At 45.1% G+C, this 20,298-nt stretch overlaps 1 protein-coding gene across 1 annotated transcript; it reads right to left on the bottom strand.

Moving 5' to 3' along the window:
• Positions 1-7,044: 7,044 nt before the first annotated feature.
• PECR (peroxisomal trans-2-enoyl-CoA reductase) lies at positions 7,045-20,246 on the bottom strand. Its single transcript, XM_015419896.1, has 4 exons — positions 20,150-20,246; positions 17,258-17,391; positions 8,892-9,057; positions 7,045-7,130 (listed from the first exon to the last, which is right to left on the bottom strand). The coding sequence occupies exons 1-4, from the start codon at positions 20,157-20,159 to the stop codon at positions 7,045-7,047; spliced, it is 396 nt and encodes a 131-aa protein (XP_015275382.1). The 5' UTR covers positions 20,160-20,246.
• Positions 20,247-20,298: the final 52 nt, after the last annotated feature.

Below are 20,298 nucleotides of genomic sequence, written 5' to 3'. Positions count from 1 at the left end.
TTATCTGCCCCTCTGTCTTCAGCTTTCCAACTCCTTTCCCTCTCCAGCCTCTACTAAGGAAAACTATGGCCTTTCTCCACAGTGGGGACTAAAACGGTTAACATTATTCTCTCCTCCTTCTTATCCACACAACAACAACTCTGTCAGATAGTTTTGGCTGAAAGTATGTAACTGGTCCAAAATCACCCAGTGAGCTCCCACAGCAAGATGGGGATCTAAACCTGGGTCTCGCACACCCTACTCTGAAGCTCTGACCATTATACTACACTGGCTTACATAGGGTGGCTGCTGTTGAACAGCAGCAAGCAGCCAGGCCTAGTTGAATCATGCAAGTCAGGTGGTATCAAGTCACCCAGAGGGTGTTGCTAAGCCTAGGTTTGCTAGCCTCCAGGATGGACCTGGAGATCCCCCACAATGACAACTGAACTCCAGACAACAGACATCTGTCCCCCTGGAGAAAATGGGTGGACTCTGGGGCATTATATCCAGATGAGGCTTTTCTCCTCCCCAAACTCTGCACTCCTCAGACTTCACCACAGAATCTCCAGGAATTTTCCAACCTGCAGCGGGCAATCCTAGTCCCAGGCCTGGCTCCAAATTAGGCCTGGAAAGTGCCCTACCCCATCCCCCTGCCTTTTAAACCCAAACCTCCGGCTATTTAACCATTCATACTGCAGGAGGAATGCTCCCCAATCGCAGCCCTAGTTCTGCTTTTGCTTCCTGCCTTCTCTGTCTCTCTCTCTGGCTATTAGGCAGTCTTCAGCTTTCTGTCTCTTTCCCCTCTGCAGCCTCTATTAAGGAAAACTATGGTCTTTCTCCAGAGTGGGGACTAAAGCAGTTTACATTCATTGTCAATGCAGTGGGGCCTGGAGTAGATCTCTGCGGCAGTCATTTCAAAAGGTGGGGGAAGGATTCAACCCTCCCCGGGTGTTCTTTTAAAAACTTTTTGATTTTTTTTCTGCAGCCCCACACAGTTGCCTGAGTCTGTAGAAAAACCTGTTGGGGGAGAGTATGCCCCTATCTGTGGAAATAAGTATCCGCACACAGGGAACTGTTAGGAATTAGATATATAGATAGGAGATTGTCAAGATTTAGAAAGGCTAAGGTAAAACTTCATACTATATTCAGATTTGAAAGCTTAGGTCATACAAGACAGTGTTGTTATGGCTTATCATTTCAATGAGAGGTGCTTTGGATAGTGTATTTCAGCACTAACATAGGTTCATGATACTGTTTTCTGGAGAACAGTGTTTGCTTATAGTTTCTAGATTTCTCTCTTTAGATGTAAGTTTTTCTCTAACTTCTGAGGGGTTTAAACTTCACCCCTTTATCATAGACCAGGGTTCTCTTCCCAACCCCTTTCACTGGCAGGAAGTTATTCTCCTTGTCCCTAAGAAGCAATAACTCCTTTTACTATTTGGCTTGCCTGGGAGTTCTCTCTAACTACCTAGACCTCCTGCCAAATCCTTCTCCAGTATCCGTTGTCTGCATAAAGCTGTTCTGTAGCTTTCTTGACTGAGAATCTAAATTCTCCCTCAGAGTAGTTCTAATATATTTAAGACAATGGGGTCTGTCTTCTCTATATATAGAAGTACTTTTCTGACAATTCCCTGACAGAAATAACTGACTCTCAAAAGTTACTTCTCTCAGAAGCCAAACTCTTTGGCTATTGATCCAGACGTTAGATTTCAGACAAAGACCAAAAGGCAAAAAAAATATTTTCCCTCCAGATCAGCTGTTTTATTTCCTCTCTAAGCTGATGCTGCCCAATCAGAGAACAGCCAACCACATAAGCACTTCTCTCCAGGGAATATTAACTCATAATCTCCCTCTCTGTCCTAAGCAGCGTTCTAAAAAGCCTTCTTTTCTGAGCAATCTGTCACACTAGCTGTCAAATATAAAGAAATGGGTCTGAGCTCTGAGCAGGAGCAGGAGAGAGAGCTGTGAGAGAGGTGAGTGGATTTCTTTTACTTGCTTTCAGCTGAGAGAATTCAGCTAAGGATATTTTGTGGGAAAACTGTGTTTAGCTGTGTGTGGAAGCACTTAGAGTTCTTGCAGAGTCCTGGCTGAGTCCTGGGAGAGGAACGGGCATTGTTTGACTGGGATTGCCTGTAATTGAGAGGAAGTGGAAGGGGCATTGTTTTGCCTGTGATTGAGTGCCTGGGTGAATTTGAATTTGAATAGCTGCTGCCTGACCTCTGCTGGGGGAGGCCTCTATTTAAGGAAGCACCTTGCCAGAGGCAGAGGAGACCAGCTGAGCTCTGAGCAGGAGCAGGAGAGAGAGCTGTGAGAGAGGTGAGTGGGTTTCTTTTACTTGCTTTCAGCTGAGAGAATTCAGCTAAGGATATTTTGTGGGAAAACTGTGTTTAGCAGTGTGTGGAAGCACTTAGAGTTCTTGCAGAGTCCTGGCTGATTGAGTGTGGGAGAGGAACGGGCATTGTTTGACTGGGATTGCCTGTAATTGAGAGGAAGTGGAAGGGGCATTGTTTTGCCTGTGATTGAGTGCCTGGGTGAATTTGAATTTGAATAGCTGCTGCCTGACCTCTGCTGGGGGAGGCCTCTATTTAAGGAAGCACCTTGCCAGAGGCACGAGCCTCTGGCACGAGCCGAAGGGCGAGCTAAAGGGCTCTTTGCCCGTGGCTCTTAGACTAGGGGCTCTGTAAGAAGCCCAAAAAGAGCCAGAAAGACAAGGCCCTAGGCTCTTTGTCTTTCCCGTAAAATAATTTGACTTTGATAACAAAAACCACATAAATACCAAGGGTTTAAAAGGGGGATTATATTTATTTATTTTAAAAGAATTATGAAGCCAGAATGCCAGCAGGGGGTTGGGGGCTATCCAGTGTTTTGCACGGAGTGTCACATGTATGACTATCTGCCCACTGGGCAGAAGTCTTGGGTGTGTCCTCGGTGCAAGGAGCTCCTGGTTCTCAGGGAACGTGTGTGCTCCCTTGAGGCCAAGGTGGCTGACCTGGAGAAGCAGAGACAGTCAGCTAGGCACACAGAAAAGACTCTCGGGGACTTGTTAGCTTCGTCCCACTCTGGATCTGGCAGCCCCGCTGCTGTCAGGGAGCATGAGGGTCTAGGGGAAACAGGGCACCATGCTGAGGATAAGGGGAATGTGCCCTCAGAAGGGACCTCTTCCCCAGCTGGTGAGCGGCTCTCCTTTTGCACCAAGGAACCATCCCTGAGCAGGGTGGGAGGGGGGCTCTTGGTAGTGGGTGATTCGATCCTTAGGCAGGTAGACAGCTGGGTGGCGAACCCGCGTACTGACCGTATGGTGACTTGCCTGCCTGGTGCGAAGGTAGCGGACATTACGCGTGTTTTAGATAGGCTGGTAGATAGTGCTGGGGAGGAGCCAGTGGTCGTGGTGCATGTCGGCACCAACGATGTGGGGAAATGCAGTCGTGAGGTCCTGGAGGAGAAATTTAGGCTGCTGGGCAGGAAACTTAGGTCCAGGACCTCCAAGGTAGCCTTCTCAGAAGTGTTACCTGTTCCACGCGCAGGGCCGGAGAGACAGGCAGAGATCAGGAGTCTCAATGCGTGGATGAGACGATGGTGTAGGGGGGAAGGGTTCAGGTTTGTTAGGCACTGGGATACTTTTTGGAACAAGAGGGAGCTGTACAGGCGAGACGGTCTCCACTTGTCCCGAGAAGGAACCAGGCTGCTGGCACTTAAAATCAAAAAGGTGGCAGAGCAGCTTTTAAACTGAATATTGGGGGAAAGCCGACAGGAGATGAAAAGTCTCTGGTTCGGGTTGGCTCATCTGAGAGAGGTGAGGGGGTACCGGTTGCTTTTCTACAGGGAGGTGGATTGAAATTGTCCACAGAGGCCATGGCTGGTGACATGGACTGCCGGACAACGACTCGAGATAGCAAGAGGAAGGATGCAGGCTTAACTTGTAAGGGAAATTACAGCTGTTTCTATACAAATGCTAGAAGTGTCCGAGGTAAAATCGGGGAGTTGGAGTGCTTGGTGTCGGAGGGAAAAATAGACATTGTGGGTATTTCTGAAACTTGGTGGGATGAGGAAAATCAGTGGGACACAGTGATTCCCGGTTATATATTATATCGGAAGGATAGGGGGGGAAGGGTTGGAGGTGGGGTAGCTCTGTATGTCAGAGAGGGTATAAAGTCTAGAAAGATTGAGAGGCTAAGTGAATTGGATTCGCTTCTGGAAGTTCTATGGGTTGAAATAGGGGGGCCAAAAGGAAACTTAACACTGGGAGTTTGTTATCGCCCACCAGATCAAAAGATAGAGGAGGATTATAAAATGATGAATGCCTTAAAGATAGCAACTAGACAAAAACACTGTGTAATAATAGGTGATTTTAACTACCCACACATTGATTGGGTCAATATGTGTTCTAGTCGGGAAAAAGAGATTGAGTTTCTAGACACTCTAAATGACTGTGCTATGGAGCAGATGGTCACGGAACCTACCAGGGGAGAGGCGATCCTTGATTTGGTCCTAAGTAACACTCAAGACCTGGTGAGAGATGTAAAAGTGATTGCACCGCTTGGAAACAGTGATCATAATGTTGTTGAGTTCATCATTTGTACAAATAGAGAATTGGCCAAAAAGACTCACACAACCATTTTTAACTTTAAAAGGGGTAATTTCTCTGATATGAGGGGACACGTGGGGAGGAAACTGAAAGGAAAAGTAGAAAGGGTCAAAACAATTGGGGAAGCTTGGGATCTATTTAAAACTACGATCCTAGAAGCTCAAAAAATATATATTCCGCAGGTTAGGAAAGGCACAAACAGGTATAGGAAAAAGCCTGCATGGTTAACAAACAGAGTAATGGAGGCTGTAAAAAGTAAAAAGAATTCCTTTAAGCAGTGGAAAGCTAGTCACAGTGAGGCTGATAAAACGGAACACAGGCTATGGCAAATAAAATGCAAGTCTGAGGTCAGGCAGGCAAAAAGGGAATATGAGGAGCATATAGCAAAAAACGTAAAAACCAACAATAAAACTTTCTTCAAATACATTAGAAACAGGAAACCAGCCAGGGAGGCAGTGGGGCCCTTGGACGACCAAGGGGTAAAAGGAGTATTGAAGGATGATAGGGAAATGGCTGAGAAGCTAAATGCATTTTTTGCCTCCGTCTTCACTGTGGAAGATGAGAAGTGCTTGCCCACTCCAGAACCACTGATTTCAGGAGGGGTGTTGGAAGACCTGAGTCAGATTGAGGTGATGAGAGAGGAGGTCCTAAAACTGATAGACAACTTAAAAACTGAAAAATCACCAGGCCCAGATGGCATACATCCGAGAGTTCTGAAAGAACTCAAATGTGAACTTGTAGATCTCCTGACAAAGATATGTAATCTTTCCTTAAAATCTGCCTCCATTCCTGAGGATTGGAAGGTAGCTAATGTCACTCCCATCTTTAAAAAGGGTTCCAGAGGAGATCCGGGAAATTACAGGCCAGTCAGTCTGACGTCGATACCGGGTAAATTGGTGGAAACCATTATTAAGGAAAGAATTAGTAGGCACATAGATGAACAAAACCTATTGAGGCAGACTCAGCACGGTTTCTGTAAGGGAAGATCTTGTCTCACTAACCTGTTAGTGTTCTTTGAGGGGGTGAACAAACATGTGGACAAGGGGGATCCAATAGATATTATTTACCTTGACTTCCAGAAAGCTTTTGATAAAGTTCCTCATCAAAGGCTCCTAAGTAAGCTCAAAAATCATGGGATAGAAGGACAAGTCCTTTTATGGATCAAAAACTGGCTAGTTCATAGAAAACAGAGAGTGAGTGTAGGTGGGCAATTTTCTCAGTGGAGGGTGGTAAGCAGTGGGGTACCGCAGGGATCAGTACTTGGTCCACTGCTTTTTAACTTGTTCATTAATGATTTGGAGATGGGAGTAAGCAGTGAAGTGGCTAAATTTGCGGATGATACAAAGTTGTTCAGGGTGGTGAAAACCAGTGAGGATTGTGAGGCACTCCAAGGGGATCTGTCAAGGATGGGCGAGTGGGCGTCAACATGGCAAATGGGGTTCAATGTGGCCAAGTGCAAGGTGATGCACATTGGAGCCAAAAATCCTAAATATAAATACACATTGATGGGGTCTGAACTGGCAGAGACTGAGCAAGAGAGAGATCTTGGAGTTGTAGTGGATAACTCACTGAAAATGTCGAGACAGTGTGTGACTGCAATAAAGAAGGCCAATGCTATGCTGGGGATTATTAGGAAGGGTATTGAAAACAGATCAGCCAATATAATAATGCCCCTATATAAATCAATGGTGAGACCTCATTTGGAATACTGTGTGCAGTTCTGGTCACCACACCTTAAAAAGGATATTATAGCTTTGGAAAAAGTGCAGAAAAGGGCAACTCGAATGATAAAAGGGTTGGAACACTTTCCCTATGAGGAAAGGTTAAAGCGCTTAGGGCTCTTTAGCTTGGAGAAAAGACGACTGAGGGGTGACATGATCGAGGTTTATAAGATTATGCATGGGAAAGAGCAGGTAGAGAAAGAGGTACTTTTCTCCCTTTCTCACAATACAAGAACTCGTGGGCACTCCATGAAACTGCAGAGCGGTCGGGTTAGAATGGATAAAAGGAAGTACTTCTTCACCCAAAGAGTGATTAACACTTGGAATTCACTGCCACAGGAAGTGGTGGGTGCTACAAGCATGGATGGCTTCAAAAGGGAATTAGATAAGCATATGGAGCAGAGGTCCATCAGTGGCTATTAGCCACAAGGTATAGCTAGGGGCTCTGGGGCAAGTGATGCTCTGTCTTCTTGGTGCTTGGGGGGGTCAACAGTGGGAGGGCTTCTAATGTCCTGGCCCCACTGCTGGACCTCCTGATGGCACTGGTATTTCTGGCCACTGTGTGACACAGAGTGTTGGACTGGATGGGCCTTTGGCCTGATCCAACATTGGCGTCTCTTATGTTCTTATGTTCTATCTTTTCTTACCCTCATAAGTTTACCTCTTCCCCATTTACTGCTATTCAGAAACTTGGCAGTTTTAGCAGAAGCAAGCAGTACACGTCCTAATGAAAAAGCAATTTAGATGAAAATGACAGGCTTACGACATTCCAGGAAAACCTTTCCACATATTAGCCACAATGTTGACAATGGTGCCGCCATGATCCTGCATCCATGCATTGTACACTGTAGAGAAATAAAGAAAAGCTGGCTGTTGTTGTTCTACACTGTCAGATCGTGTGCAATAGTTAAGTTAACCAGTTTAGAAGAAACAAAATTTAGTACTGACTCAGCCATCAATTTTGTCAAGGAAACAATCCTGTTAATATGTTCACAGATTTCCTCTATAAATATGGACTCACAAGCAGCAACAGCATTCAATCAGTACATGAGCCACAGGACCACCATTGACTTGTACAGTTTAGGACTGTATCTTCGCACCAGTTGAATAACATGGAGGATATCAATCTACCTTCATGCTTCCATCTGAGTTCCATTAGTTTCAAAGAACTCTAGTGGTCTACTGCAGCTAGATAAAATCTCAAGGCCCTAAGCCTGACGGACCTAAGCAAGGAACAAGAGAACCCAATTCCTTTATCCTTTCTGAAAAGTCTAGAAGCAATATAAGAACAAATTAATGGTTTTCTCCAGGTTATTCCTCTCTACCCAATAACAGTTTGGTCCTCAGCTTGAATTAGCTCAGGTAACAGCATCCCATTACTCCTAGCACTGTCGACACACAATGCAGTTAATTCATGTCTGCTACAACGTATGTCCAGCTGAGGAACACTGCTCTTCTTGTCTTAATTGTGATTACTCAATGGAAGGAACACCTTTCCTGAAGACTCCTTTAGAATTTATGAACCCATTTCCATTGGGCTGCCAGTGGTCAAAGAACATCAAGCAGCAATCCTGAGGGGGCGGGGAGGGAATTAAGCAGACTAACTTTTTTAACAGCTTGGACTGTTATCCATCATATGCCAACATTTGTTGCTATTTTCTCAATATAATAGTCTAGATTCGTATGAAGATTCATCTGCCAGCAGATGAGGCAAAAGTATTCCTCCCACTTCCACTGCAGAACACCACACTGTCCTCAGTGCTTTTTCTGGGGATCCTTTTTGGGGGGCTCAGTGGGCTACAAAGTGAGAGAGGAATCATAGAATCACGAAGATGGAAGGGGCCATACAGGCCATCTAGTCCAGCCCCTGCTCAATGTAGGATCAGCCTAGAGCATCCCTGACAAGTGTTTGTCCAGCCACTGCTTAAAGACTGCCAGTAAGGGGGAGCTCACCACCTCCCTAAGCAGCTGATTCCACTGTTGCACAACTCTGACTGTAAAGAAGTTTTTCCTAATATCCAGCCGGTACCTTCCCGCCCTTAATTTAAACCCAGTATCGCAAGTCCTATCCTCTGCTGCCATCAGAAGCAGCTCCCTGCCCTCCTCTGACAGCCCTTCAAATACTTAAATACTCAAAGAGAGCAATACTTAAAGAGAGCAATCCTGTCCCCCCTCAACCTCCTCTTCTCCTGACTAAACATTCCCAAGTCCCTCAGCCTTTCCTCATGCGGCTTGGTCTCCAGGTCTAGGGAGTGGCATTTTTGTTCCTCTTCCTTTGCTCACAGTACTACAGCTTTAAGGCAGATTTTCTTTTTTATAAACAATTATTAGAATAGGCTTGTTTACGGTGGTCCATCAGACAGCCTTTGTGACTAAGAGCTGATATTTGTTACTATGTTTTCTTGAACAGCCAGGTAGAAGCGGCTGATGGGCTCATGGTAAGCCTTTAAAAGGTTCCCCAAGTTCTCTGAATTTACAATTATGATGTATGCTTCTAATGGAAGCAATAAAGATAGCCTGACAATGAAGAACCTGAGAGCTAGCAGCAGAGGAAACAGACAGGTTTTGGCTTAGTTGCCAACATTTCCCTCTACATCCAGCCTCACCTGCTTTACAACAATAGAAGGTTCCAGTCAGGTTGGTTTCAATCACGGCATGCCACCCTTTTGAACTGATTGCTTCTGCTGGACTAGGGAACTGGCCCCCTCCATTATTTACTAAGAAATCTATCCTACCATGAAGATCCAATGTCGACTTCACCAGTGCATCTACCTACAACAATAAAGAAGACAAGTTGGCAAGTCTGCATGTGGTAGCTTTTAAGACTTTTCATTTCCATCTGCCAGCATGCCATTACAGGTCTGACCAAAACAAAAGTGTCAATAAGACATTATATATAAGTGATTACTTTTAAACAAGCCCCCCCAAATGAACATTTATTTTTATTTTTATTATTACTTTGATGTGTTTTACATATAAATCAGAACTAAAGAGAAACCATAACACCATGGTTAAAGGTGCCATGTCCATTGAAAAACCCAGAAAAGGGAATCTTGCTACTTTTGCATTGGGGGGGGGGGAGGAAGCAGTTTTATTGGCAAGAGATGCAGTGTGCCAACCAAATTCTGCACGTAGAAACTCACTAACAGCTAAAATTTACCTTAGGATGCTTTGGTTTCTATTCAGAAGAAGTATGATAAATGTATATAACTCTGTGAAGACTTAAAATATTATTCTCCTCAATAGAAAGATTTCATTACAGAGATATTAGAACAACTGTAGCCTCTAGTTCTGGAAGTAGCTAAGAAGGTTCCAGTACGCACAATAAAAGAACATTCACAGTATTCCACAGATATTATTTATTATTATTTATTAAATGTATATGCTGCCTTTCCATGTACCTACAGTCCTCAATGTTGGTTCTACAATAACATTTATGTCATCGCCAAATATCAAAAGCCAGGAAAATGCTATAGCTCATAGAATTGTGCAACATTTATGACATGCAACTATATAAGAAAGACAATATCACTAAATAGAAGATTCAAATGTATAACAGGTCAGTACAGGTAAATAACAGGTAAGTACAAACAGGTAGAATTCTAGCATTGTACAATTTCAAAACACTCATCAAAGTGATCTTGTCGGGCACTAGTCAAACACAGCAATTGCTTCCCAATGCTAGAATTCTACAAGATTTTTGATTTGTAAATCAAATTATATTTCTACATCATTCAAAGAAAGACTATGACAACAGTTTGTGCCAAGAATATTTACTTCTGAGGAAGTTGAATTCATGAAACAAAGAGAGGAATCCGGTGCCTTCGTTATTTGGCTATGTTTTTTGGCTACCTATTTGTCCCTGACTTTTTTCTGTCCTGATTATTGACTGTATATGATGGGAGGTCTCCTTTTTTGTATTGCTAAATATCAAGCCATGAGAAGAAAATAAAGGAGACTAAAAAGCAAAACTCAAACAACAAAACAAACACACACCCCTTTAGGATGCCAGCTTTGCTAGAGATGGAAAGGAATGTTAGACTTGAGATGAATGTCCAATCTCAAAAACCTTTGAGGAAGCAGGTTGCTCAATTTCACTGGACAGCCTGTCTCATGGAAGAAACATTCCTAGCATTCACAGAGGTTTCCTATCATAAGCAAGCCTACTGTTATCCATCCTTTTAAAAGCGTTCACACTTTTATGGCAGCATTTAGGTCCTTGGTAAACTACTTTCACGCTCCTCATAGAGCAATGAAGGCAGGCTTGGTTTCAGTTCTTAGCCTTTGCACCTGTGATATGTGGTTCAAACTTCTCCCATCTTGGATGCTTTTCCACAAATACTTTTGAATTGCTATTAAATCAGGGAAGTAGAATCAGCAGTGTTGTAGCAGGGACCTGACTGGTGCCAAAGTGGTTTTATGTCTCCAGATTGTTGGATTAGCACAACTGAAAATGGCATGGGCTTTCTGTGTAACAATGCATTTTATGAATGTATTTTAATGATGAGAACCCCTTGCCACAGTTGTGCACAATAACCCTTGTATCAACTGCCTTTCTCCTTTCCTGTATCTGCAGTAATGGTTTTCTCCAGGTTCTCATATCCCCTGCCAAGAAGACAAAGTAATATCTAGTTTTTCTATTCAACTGGAACAAATAGTGGAAACATTCTATTTCATCTCCCCGGCAATCAGCCACCCCAATCGCTGAGGATCCTGCATATCTGCAGGAGATATAGCTGCTAAGGGATGTTGCCCTGCAAGGCGCCTATAGCGCACTTATGGACATTGTTCATAAGTAATAAAACTTGGACTGCGCCAATAGTGTGCAGAAGGGACTGAACTGTGTGGTGACCCAATAGTGATGCCAATTACAGACACACACCAGAAGAAGGAAGCCTTCCTGTGCGATGATGTGCCTATGGTTCCAGAGGTTACCTACCCTCTTACATGCTGTAAGATGGACCAGCTCCCTAGCCACATGAAGCACTGAATGCCAGACAGATGCCATGCCAAGGCAGAAGACCTAAAACAAAGGATTCAAACTCCATGAGGAGTTTCCTTCTTTACACGCAGACAACATTCTCTCCCCCACCCAGCCTCACCTCGCTGAAGCTGCAGCCATAAGACAATCAAGGAGATATCAATGACAATGACTCTGGCCGCATGAGTCATCATCCCTCCAGGTGCCACTGTCTCACACAGGATTACTAGATCTGAATATTGACCACCCCCCTTAGACCCTTCCCCCTTGAACCCAGGTCCAATCTGTATGTTTTTGGAGATGGACTAACAGGTGGTATGTCAGGGGATGTGGCCAGCCTAGCCCACCCCCCAAGCCCCCCTTATAAAAAGAGATGCACCCCGCCATCTCTCTCTCTCCTGATCAGTTTGGTGTAGTGGATAAGTGCGCAGACTCTAATCTGGGAGAACCGGGTTTGATTCCCCACTCCTCCACTTGCACCTGGCTGGATGACCTTGGGCAAGTCGTAGTTCTGACAAGAGCTGTCTTTGAAAAAGAGCAGTTTCTGTCAGAGCTCTCTCAGCCCTGCCTACCTCACAGGGTGTCTGTTGTGGGGAGGTGAAGGGAAAGGAGTTTGTAAGCCGCTCTGAGACACCTTTGGGTAGTGAAGGGCGGGGTATAAATCCAATCTCTTCTTCTCTTCTTCTAAACCCATCCTAACTCCACAACTCTCGGTTAGCGCTACCAGAGTCTCCACGTGTCTCTGCTGGTTCAGAACACAATCCTAATACCCCATAGTATCCCTTATTTTTCCTAAGGATCGCTTCATCCCACCGAGGACAGGTAAAGTATTACCCCTCAACGATCATCCTGCTAATGCGAATGTCCTACCCCTCTTCTCTCTCTATTTTCCTAGAACTATATAACTGTGAGTGTGGTTCAATTATTGTATGTGTGTGAATTATTATCAGTAAACAAAACCATTTTATACTGAAGCCAGCCTTGAGTCTATTTCTGGTGCGTCTGGAAGAAGTGGGACCCCTGTATACATAGGTGATTGCTCCCTTTTTGGCCCATTGCCTGTCTTAAATACCATAATTCCCCTAAGATCAATACGAATTTGAGGCAACCCGGCTAACAGGGAGGGCATCCATGAAGATCTCCAGGCCTGCAGCATCCAGGCTGAAAAGCGCAGAGAAAAATATGCACCCGGCATATTGGGAGCTTTCACGCCCACAGAAAATCTTTTAAAGACTAGGGAAGGGGTCTGTGTGAAAGGGAAGTTTCTCTGAAAAAAACCTGATCTGATGTCCTGGTCAGCAAATTCCCACCCAATAGCTCTCTGGGGACCTGGAGGGAGGTAAGCTCACCTCCAACATCCTTGGAAAGTCCCCCTGAGAACCCAGCAGCCTTCAAGTTTGCGCAGTGGGAATCCACAGTTGAAAACTCCACACTACCACCACCAGCATCATGAGGACTGAGGAAGGCTCCAAAGCCTCAGATCTTCCTGACCTGTCAGGAGCTGTGTTCATGGTGTCTGTCATTCAAATCCAAAGTCTCAGGCAGGAAGGGCTTGTCCTTGGGATGGTCTTTCTTTTTTGCAGGCCCAGATCCTTGGATCTTTTAAGAAAACTCCACCTCCACAGTCAGCTTTGAAGCCTCTTGAAAGAGTTTCCCCAGAATGGGAAGATCAGTAAGATTCCTGAACTTATTAGGTGTTTTGTTAAACACAGAAGCACAGCTAGGCTTGAGCATCCTGCTGAAGCAGCAGGGCTATTCAAACTGGAAGGGCAGCCTCTCTCTGTCCCAGGAGAGTCATACAAAATTTGCACAGCCCTGCCTGGAGTGAGAGGTGTGACCTAACCAGTTTGGATGACTTCCTCCACTAAAGGAGAACTCTTTGGTATTCCACAGGACAAATTCCACCCAATTGATACTGCTCCACTGGTGAAAACTCTTTACGTTTAGAGAAAATTCAGGACCGACAACATGCAATGAATTTATGAATTTCACTGCCCCAAGACATAGCCATGATCATCAGCTTATATAGCTTTACAAATATCAGACAAATTTAGGAACAGAGATCCGACAACATCTCACATCCCTGATAGCTAAATGACACCTCTGTGTACAGAGGCAACATGCTTCTGAATACAAGATACTGATGACAAAACAGGGAAGACTCCTGCTTCTAAGTTTCCAGAAAGTATCCACTGATCGTTGTTGGTACGAACTAGGTTGGTACAAACTAGGTAGACCAGTACGCAAGTCAAATCAACCTCATCTTATAAAACTGCAGTTTGATCAACAAGTGCGTGGCAGTTTAGCAGAGATTGTACCCAGATTGTACCCAGTTTAGCAGAGATTGTACTTCTAACAATGCCTCATTTCCCAGCAGACCTCCATTTCTAACAACTCAATAAGCAGCAAGCACAACATGGCAGGCTGACTGCCAGAAGCTGTTTAATAATCCCAGGAAACTCATCCAGTCTCCACGAACTAGGAAATCCAGACAAAGCAGAAAGGAAGGAAGGAAGGAAGGAAGGAAGGAAGGGAAAAGAGCATCATTAGAAATCTTGGATTCAGGAATGAACTAACCATTTATGTGGTGAAAGGAAGAAAGGAAGGAAGGAAGGAAGGAAGGAAGGAAGGAAGGAAGGAAGGAAGGAAGGAAGATTATCTTCACAGAGATACAATAACTACACATTCCCTTTCTCAGAAAATGAAAAAGGCTAATCAGATTGACATCAGTAGACCAAGTATTCGATTTAGAAAACCCAGGAGCAAGAAAGGCTATAATGCAACATCACAACCTTCTTAACAAAGGGAATTGGTAGGCTGTGTAGTGTCTGGGAGCCCTCTGCCAAAAAGCAGAATTATTTATGGCATTCTGGTGGGAAAGAAAGCTTCCTTGTAAGGAGGCCCCTGAGGCCTGACAATTTGCATTCAATAAGTTATTCCCTAGAAGCCCTACATGAATCTGCTGTTGCAGATCATGTGGGGAGACAAGAGAATGCAGACGAGTTCTAGAAGTCCAACTCTGAGATAGACATAAAGAGAACAGTTTAGGCAGCAGAGTCAGAAGTGGTGTGAGTGTTTTTTTCTGATTAAACAGGTTTGGCCATTTTTGAAGTACTGTTCATTTATTTATAAAAAAATTTAAGCCACCATTCCACGAACCTGCCCAAGGCTACTTACAATGATGATAAAAACAAAACATTAAAAGATACTAATTCAAATACAGCATAATAGCCCAGCATAAAAACACAGACCACAAAACCAGATGACTGACCAATTTAAACAACAGTTTCCAGACTGATGAATTTGCTGGCAGCTGGATTCCCAACCCAGGTATGCTTTGCCCTCCGACCAAACGAGCTCCATGGTATACCCTGGAGCTATGGCGGATGAAATGGGAGCCAAGACGACGAGAGAGAGGGTGGCGGCAGGCTCGTGACGAAGCCACAAGAGCATCTTATAGGTCATTTCTAAGAACCTATATGATGGCAGTGAAAGTCACAAAGAGAAATTTCTATGCAACCTCCATTGCGTTAGCAAGTTCTCACCTGGCCCAATTATTTAGAATTGTTCAGTCACTGACTACTTTGCCTCAGGGCATACCACATGCTAGGGAACTGGCTATTGGCTGTGAGGCATCTGTGAGCCATTTTGAAGACAAAGTCGCTCCGCCATAACCTTCCAACCACAATTGATACAATAAGAGAACTGGAAGCCCATTGGCTGTCTTCAAGTCCAGTTTTGGACCATTTTAGTCTGCTCTCCCGGGATGAAGTTGACAAGATCTTGGCAGCTGTGAAGCCTACCATGTGCCTCCTAGATCACTGCCTACCGTGACTGGTTAAAGCCTGTGGTGATGAGGAGCGGACCCCCCTGAGGAACTTGTCCCTTTCAACAGGGACCTTCCTAGGGGGGTTGAAGGAGGTGGTGGTTCACCCTATCCTTAAAAGATCTTTTTTGGACTCTATGGTCCTTAATAACTACCACCCAGTGTCTAACGTACCATTCCTGGGTAAGGTGGTAGAGAAGGCAGTGGCAACACAACTTCAGGTTTTCTTGGATGAGGCTAAAGTCCTGGACCCCTTCCAGTCCGGCTTTTGCCTGGCCCGTCAGACAGAGACGGTACTGGTCACCCTCGTGTATGATCTCTGGAGACATCTGGATCGAGGGGGATTGGCGCTGCTGATTCTTCGTGATCTGTCAGCAGCGTTCAACATAGTTGACCATGTCGCTGGGATACGGGGGCTTGCCTTGCAGTGGCTGACCTCCTTTCTCAAGGTTGCGGAGAGAGAGTGATGCTTGGGGGGGGGGGAGTTATCCCAGCAGCACCCACTGGAATGCAGTGTGCTGCACAGAGCAATTCTCTCCCCCATGTTGTTTTATATCTATATGAACCCTCTTGCCCAAATTATCTGGAAATATGGGCTGTGTATGTGGACGACATCCAGCTCTATCTACTCATGGACAGCCACCCGGACACGGCCCCGGGGTATTCTTTCGGGTATGTTGTAGAGCTATCCTTAGGCTATGCTCCTGTAGAGTGCAGGGGGTTGGACTAGATGACCTGCAAGATCCCTTCCAACTCCAACATTCTATGATTCTATTATTCAGATCTAGATGAGGCGCTACAAGCTGTGGCTGGATAGTTGCGACAGAGCTGACTGAAGTTAAATCCATCCAAGACAGTGGTTCTGCACCTGAGTCGCAGGGGATTGGGTCGGGGGATCAGGCTCCCAGCCTTCGATGGGGCTCCATTGGTGCCAATGTTAAGGGTGAAGAGTCTGGGGGTGTTCCTGGATGCCTCCCTTTCTATGGAGGCCCAGGTCACCACCACTGCCAGGTCTGCCTTTTTCCATCTGAGGCAGATCAGGCAGTTTGTCCCATATCTCCCCCCCCTCCCCCCCCCGGACCTGGCTACAGTAACCCATGCAATGGTCACTTCCAGACTGGAGTACTGTGACTCTCTCTAGCACAATTTTATGGTCATAGTCTATTCCAATGATCTTACAAGATCTATCTACTTCACCTCAGGTAAGTATTTTCCACCAAACCTTTATATTCGTCTTCCACTCAGATACAAATGCAATACCTTTATTGGCATAAGATATCAAATACAACATGCAGCATAGGGCCTCAAGATAAGCCGGGGGGGGGGATCACATTCCGAATTGCCTTAATATGAGCCTCTTCTCCTAGATACCTTATAAAAGAGATTTGCTACAGGTTCAAGAATTTCTATATTATGCAAAGACAATAAAGAAATAATTTTATACTCATAAGATTGGCCCAAAAGGGGGTCCAACACAGGTTCAATATAAGCAACCCGGATGTCATAGTGGAATTTACAGTACAAAAGCACATGTCCAATAGATTCAATTTTCCCCATCCCACCTGGGCACAATCTATCTTTATAGGGAATTTTCTTGATCTGTTGAGGGAAGGACGTCAAACCAAGCTAGCATTCCCTTCCCCTCCCCACAACAGACACCCTGTGAGGTGGGTGGGGCTGAGAGAACTCTGACACAAACTGCTCTTTTTCAAGGATAGCTGTGCCAGAGCTTGTGACTGACCCAAGGTCACATCAGCAGGTGCAAGTGGAGGAGTGGGGAATCAAACCCGGTTCTCCCAGATTAGAGTCCGCACACTTAACCACTACACCAAACTGGCTCTACGAAGATGGGGCTGAATCAGTCTTGCCAGGTATCCTGAGGAAATGTGGCTGAAAGAGAGTCCCATACTCAAGGCAGAGCAATGTCTGTGTGCAAGTCTTCTCAGATCTTGCACCTCTACATTGAGGAGTCTTTGTTTGAGTAAGGCAAAAGCCTTCTGCTCAGACAAAAGTACCAAATCATCAAAACTAAAGCCAATTATAGAATTGTTTTCCTCTATATTAATCAGCCAAGTCAATAGATGGGATTCTGTTAACATGTGTACCACGAGACTGTTTGGGGCGTCTTCCACTCAACACAGTAGGATAGAACTATTTTGTTTTACCTCATCTTCTTTGCGAATGTTGCATTGTATTGGGGTCACTGTGGCAGAATCAGTGGATGGATTTTGGGCAGCTAGCTCTTTTGCTGCAGTTGTTAATCTGTCCAGTTTGCGAGAGGCAATGACTACATTGCAACCTGTCAAAACAAAAACGCGCTTTAGATTACTAAGTACTGATAATAATGACTGCATTAGACTTTTCATATGATCAAAGAGATCTCTTGCTCAACAAGTGGCAGTGTATGCTGATTAAGATAATAGTCCCTTTTTCACAGAAACTCAATACGGATTACACAGTGAGTCAGCACAATAAAAAAAAAATGGCACATTCAGTAAATAATGTCTGGAACCAACCAGAAGGGACTGAAGCACACCATAAGTGTTAATATTACACATTAAGCAGTACAAAGATTACATAATAGATCCTGCTTCTCAAGTCAATGGTGGAATTCAGTGAAAAAGACCCAAATTTGATGCTGTGATAACAGGCACACTAGACCTGTGTGAAATCCAGCAACACCTGCATGATTTCCCAGTCGTCTCTGTCTTCAAGGACTAGGCAATCTGTTAAAACCCTATATAAACTCCAAAGATACCACTATTTTGCTTGGTTTACTGAGAAGTGCCCATAAGGAGCTATGCTAATCATTTAAAATTTATACTAGGAAATTCATACCAAAAACTGCACAACAGAAACAACACAGCACCTGTCAGTTGTGTCTGCTGTCTCTGTTTGCACATATACTGTATATTAATCAAAATGGGCTGCTTTACAGTACACAGCATTAAGAGACAAACAAGCCACCTACACTTGGTTCAGGACTTCACACATCTTTCATTCCAAAGGGCACACAGAATTTTCAGCAAACCTGCTAATATTAATACCCAAGAAACAAGGACTCTAGCTCCCTGATGTAACCAACAAACACTGGTGAAGTTAATATACTCATCTCAGATGCAAGCCGCCAAATGCTTTACTTGTTGTTCACAATTCAGTTATCCATCTACTTGAGCACAGCTTTAAAGTATCAAAGTTCATAATCTGCTCTCCTGCTCTGCTGGAACTGGAACAATTAATAAGAGACACTAATCCTCTAACAGACTAACCACAAAGTCAGTGAAAAAAAGCAAAAATTTGTAAGGTTGAGTTTACTGGGAAACACTAGATTCAGTAGAGCTGCAGTATACTGCTTTGTTGCATGAGGAGTGGCTATACAAAGGCAAGGGACAGATTAAGGTAACTGGAGTTACCTGGCTTCGCCGTCTCATCACTGGTATCAGTGAAAGCACCAGTGCAAAAAGAGCATTTGTATGCATGTGGCTTGAGTGTCCTTTGACATTACTACATGGCTAATAATAATGGAAGTCCAGGATTAAAACCATAAGAATGCAATTGTTTGTGGTTGTTCAGTTGCACAGTCGAGTCCGACTCTTTGTGACCCCATGGACCAGATCACGCCAGGCCTTCCTGTCTTCTGCCGTCCTCTGAAGTTGGCTCAATTTCATGTTTGTTGCATCTATGACACTGTCTAACTATCTCATCCTTTGCCGTCCCCGTCTTCTTTGACCTTCAATCTTTCCCAGCATCAGGGTCTTCTCCAGGGAGTGCTCCCTTCTCATTTGGTGGCTAAAGTATTTGAGCTTCAGTTCCATTATCTGGCCTTCCAGGGAACAGTCAGGGTTGATTTCTTTTAGGACTGACTGATTTGATCTTCTTGCAGTCCAAGGGACTCTTCAAGAGTCTTCTCCAGCACCATAGTTCAAAAAAATCTATTCTTCGGCGCTCGGCCTTCCTTATAGTCCAACTCTCACAGCCATACATGACTACTGGGAATGCCATTGCTTTGACCATGCGGACTTTTGTTGGCAGGGTGATGTCTCTGCTTTTTATCATGCTGTTTAGGTTCGCCATTGCTTTCCTCCCAAGGAGCAGGCGTCTTTTAATTTCATGGCTGCTGTCACAGTCTGTGGTGATCTGGGATCCCAGGAACGTGAAGTCTGTCACTACTTCCACGACTTCCCCTTCTATTTGCCAAGGAGTGATGGGGCCGGATGCCATGATCTTAGTTTTCGTGATGTTGAGCTTCAAGCCCAGTTTTGCGCTCTCCTCTTTTACCCTGAGCAAGAGGCTCTTTAGGTCCTCTTCACTTTCTGCCATTAGAGTGGTATCGTCTACATATCTGAGGTTGTTGACCTTTCCCCAGCAATCTTAATTCCCGCTTGTGATTCAGAAGTCAAGATTTGCCTATTCTTGTGCATTACATAATGGGGGTAAAGAGACAGGATCCAAAATGCAGCACTCCAAACAGGGTAAGTAAGCAGGTTTCCTTGCATTTTCTTAGGATGGGGAAGCAGAAGCCTTCACTGTCCCGCGGCCCGCCCCCACATTTCACACAGATGGGTGTGTGAGCTCCACCCACCTAGTTTGCAACACACACTTATCCAAACCACATGCCCATCTTTGAAGACACTTTTACAGAACCCCATTCCTTCCCCTTCTTGGCCCCCAAACCGTTCTTAAAGGAATTCTGCTTGCCATACCTACAGTGCCCACGTATCCTTTCCCTTCGAACTCAGCTCTCTTTTTATGGAGTGTTTATCCCAATCTGTGTCTATCTTATGCCTGCATGGCGCTGACGTTCAGGCTGACAGAGCCCGGACCCCTGCGCCTGACAGGTGCCCTCAGGGCAAGCCGCCCCCCCCCCCCCGATGCTGCCACCATCACCAGGGTTCCCTCTCAGCTGAGTCCGTGCGAGCCGGCTCGCGGTTTTGTAGCCTCCGGCTCACGCCTTTCCGTCCCAGCTCAGGAAGGAGGGGCTCCAGAGCGAACTCACTGACTGAGGCGGCCGCCCCATCGCCCGCTCACCGCCGCTTGAACGGCAGCCAGGAGCTCACCGAGCGGCATTTCTGCTCACGAGACCCCAGAGCTCCGGGGGTGCATTGAGCAATGGGGCACTCCCGTCGCCCGGCCGTTGTCAGGAACCATCATGAAGGGGCTTCGCCGGAGGAGGCCTCCTCCTCCTCCTCCTCCTCTCCAGCCCCCC

This window comes from Gekko japonicus, unplaced genomic scaffold (assembly GCF_001447785.1).
Source record: "Gekko japonicus isolate JY-2015 unplaced genomic scaffold, Gekko_japonicus_V1.1 scaffold3214, whole genome shotgun sequence".
NCBI classification, from domain to species: domain Eukaryota; kingdom Metazoa; phylum Chordata; class Lepidosauria; order Squamata; family Gekkonidae; genus Gekko; species Gekko japonicus.
The sequence above is the reverse complement of the archived record's forward strand: the minus strand, read 5'-3'. Positions and strand labels throughout refer to the sequence as shown.